Source organism: Penaeus monodon, chromosome 29 (genome assembly GCF_015228065.2).
Source record: "Penaeus monodon isolate SGIC_2016 chromosome 29, NSTDA_Pmon_1, whole genome shotgun sequence".
Taxonomy (NCBI): Eukaryota; Metazoa; Arthropoda; class Malacostraca; order Decapoda; family Penaeidae; genus Penaeus; species Penaeus monodon.
Window position 1 is genome coordinate 3,202,910 of NC_051414.1, and position 1,411 is coordinate 3,204,320.

Below are 1,411 nucleotides of genomic sequence, written 5' to 3' on the forward strand. Positions count from 1 at the left end.
TAGGAAAAGATGATAGAGAGGGTAGGGGTAGGGTAGGTAGGGGGTAGAAGGGATGTGGGGGAGGGAGGGTAGAGTGGGAGTGGTGATAAGGGGAGGAGAGGGGGGGTAGTAGGTAAAGGGGTGATGATGGGAAGGTAGAGGATGGGGTGAGGAGGGGGAAGTGAAAGGGGGGGGGGATATGAAGGAAGAGTTAAAAGAGGGTAGAGGAGAGGATGATATGGGGGGGGAGGGGGACTAGAACAGGGTAGGAGCAGGGGAGGTGAGAGCAAGGGGGAAACGACCATTAGACCCGAACAACGGCATTTTGAGAAGGGGGGGGGGAGAGATGAAGACCCTCTGGGCATTGTTACTACTCGTACCCAGTCGAAAGGGGGGGGGGAGGGAGATTTACATTTACTCGAAATCATTCACTCGGTTTGTTACTCTCGTTCTTACTCTATTTGAAGATTACTTCATAATCTCTTAAGTTTTGAATGGTACTTAAGTGTTTAAGTGTTGTTTGTGAAGCAGTTAAGTGGATAGATGGATAGTGTCTGTCTTTTTTTTAAAATTATTATTAGGATTACGATGAAAAAGTAAATTCTTTTCGTGTTTTTTTTTTCTGGTATTTATACTGGAATCAAATAATTGTTATATTTAATATTTTATTGTTATTCTTGTCCATTTACGATCATTTCTAGTGTTATATTATATATGGTTTTTTTTTCTCGTTTGTCTCAGGATCGGTTATTTTCCTCCTGAACGAGGAATATAACCCTCCCATCTCCCTCTTCTTTCTTCAACTATCAATTTCATTGCGATAACATTACTATTTCTGTGTATTTGCCTGTCTCTTTTTTTCTCTTCACCCTCTCTCTCTCACCTTCGCTCCCTCCTTCAATTCTCATCTCCCCCTCTCTCTTCCTCTTACTTCCTCCCTCCTCATCTCCCCTCTCCCCTCCTCCCTCCCTCCCTCTTCATCCCTCCTCTCACTTCCTCTCCCCTCCTCCCTCCCTCCCTCCTCTCACTCCTCCTCTCCCTCCTCCCTCCCTCTCTCCTCATCTCCTCCTCTCACTTCCTCTCCCCTCCTCCCTCCCTCTCTCCTCATCCCTCCTCTCACTTCCTCTCCCCTCCTCCCTCCCTCCCTCTTCATCCCTCTCTCACTTCCTCTCCCTCCTCCCTCCCTCTCTCCTCATCTCCCCCTCTCACTTCCTCCTCTTTCACTCCCTCCCTCTCGTTATTCAATCGCCCCCCGATCTCACCCCCTCCGTCTCCGTCTCCCCCACAGGTGTGATATCAGCGGGCGTGTCGGTTCCAGTTCAGATTCCCAGCCAAACCCCCGACCTCAGCGCCGCCAACTACTGGCCGAGGCTACAGTGATGGTCTCTGATGCGCGACCCAGACTTCGCGGCGTCGCACTACTCCCAAGTGT

General features: G+C 49.5%; 1 protein-coding gene across 1 annotated transcript in view; it reads left to right on the forward strand.

The window, feature by feature from the left end:
- LOC119591621 (paired box protein Pax-6-like) overlaps positions 1-1,411 on the forward strand; it is a 23,785-nt gene extending 22,374 nt beyond the window's left edge. The window contains exon 7 of the mRNA XM_037940376.1: positions 1,268-1,411. Coding sequence (XP_037796304.1) covers positions 1,268-1,359 — 92 coding nt within the window. The 3' untranslated portion in view covers positions 1,360-1,411. The remainder of the gene's footprint in view (positions 1-1,267) is intronic.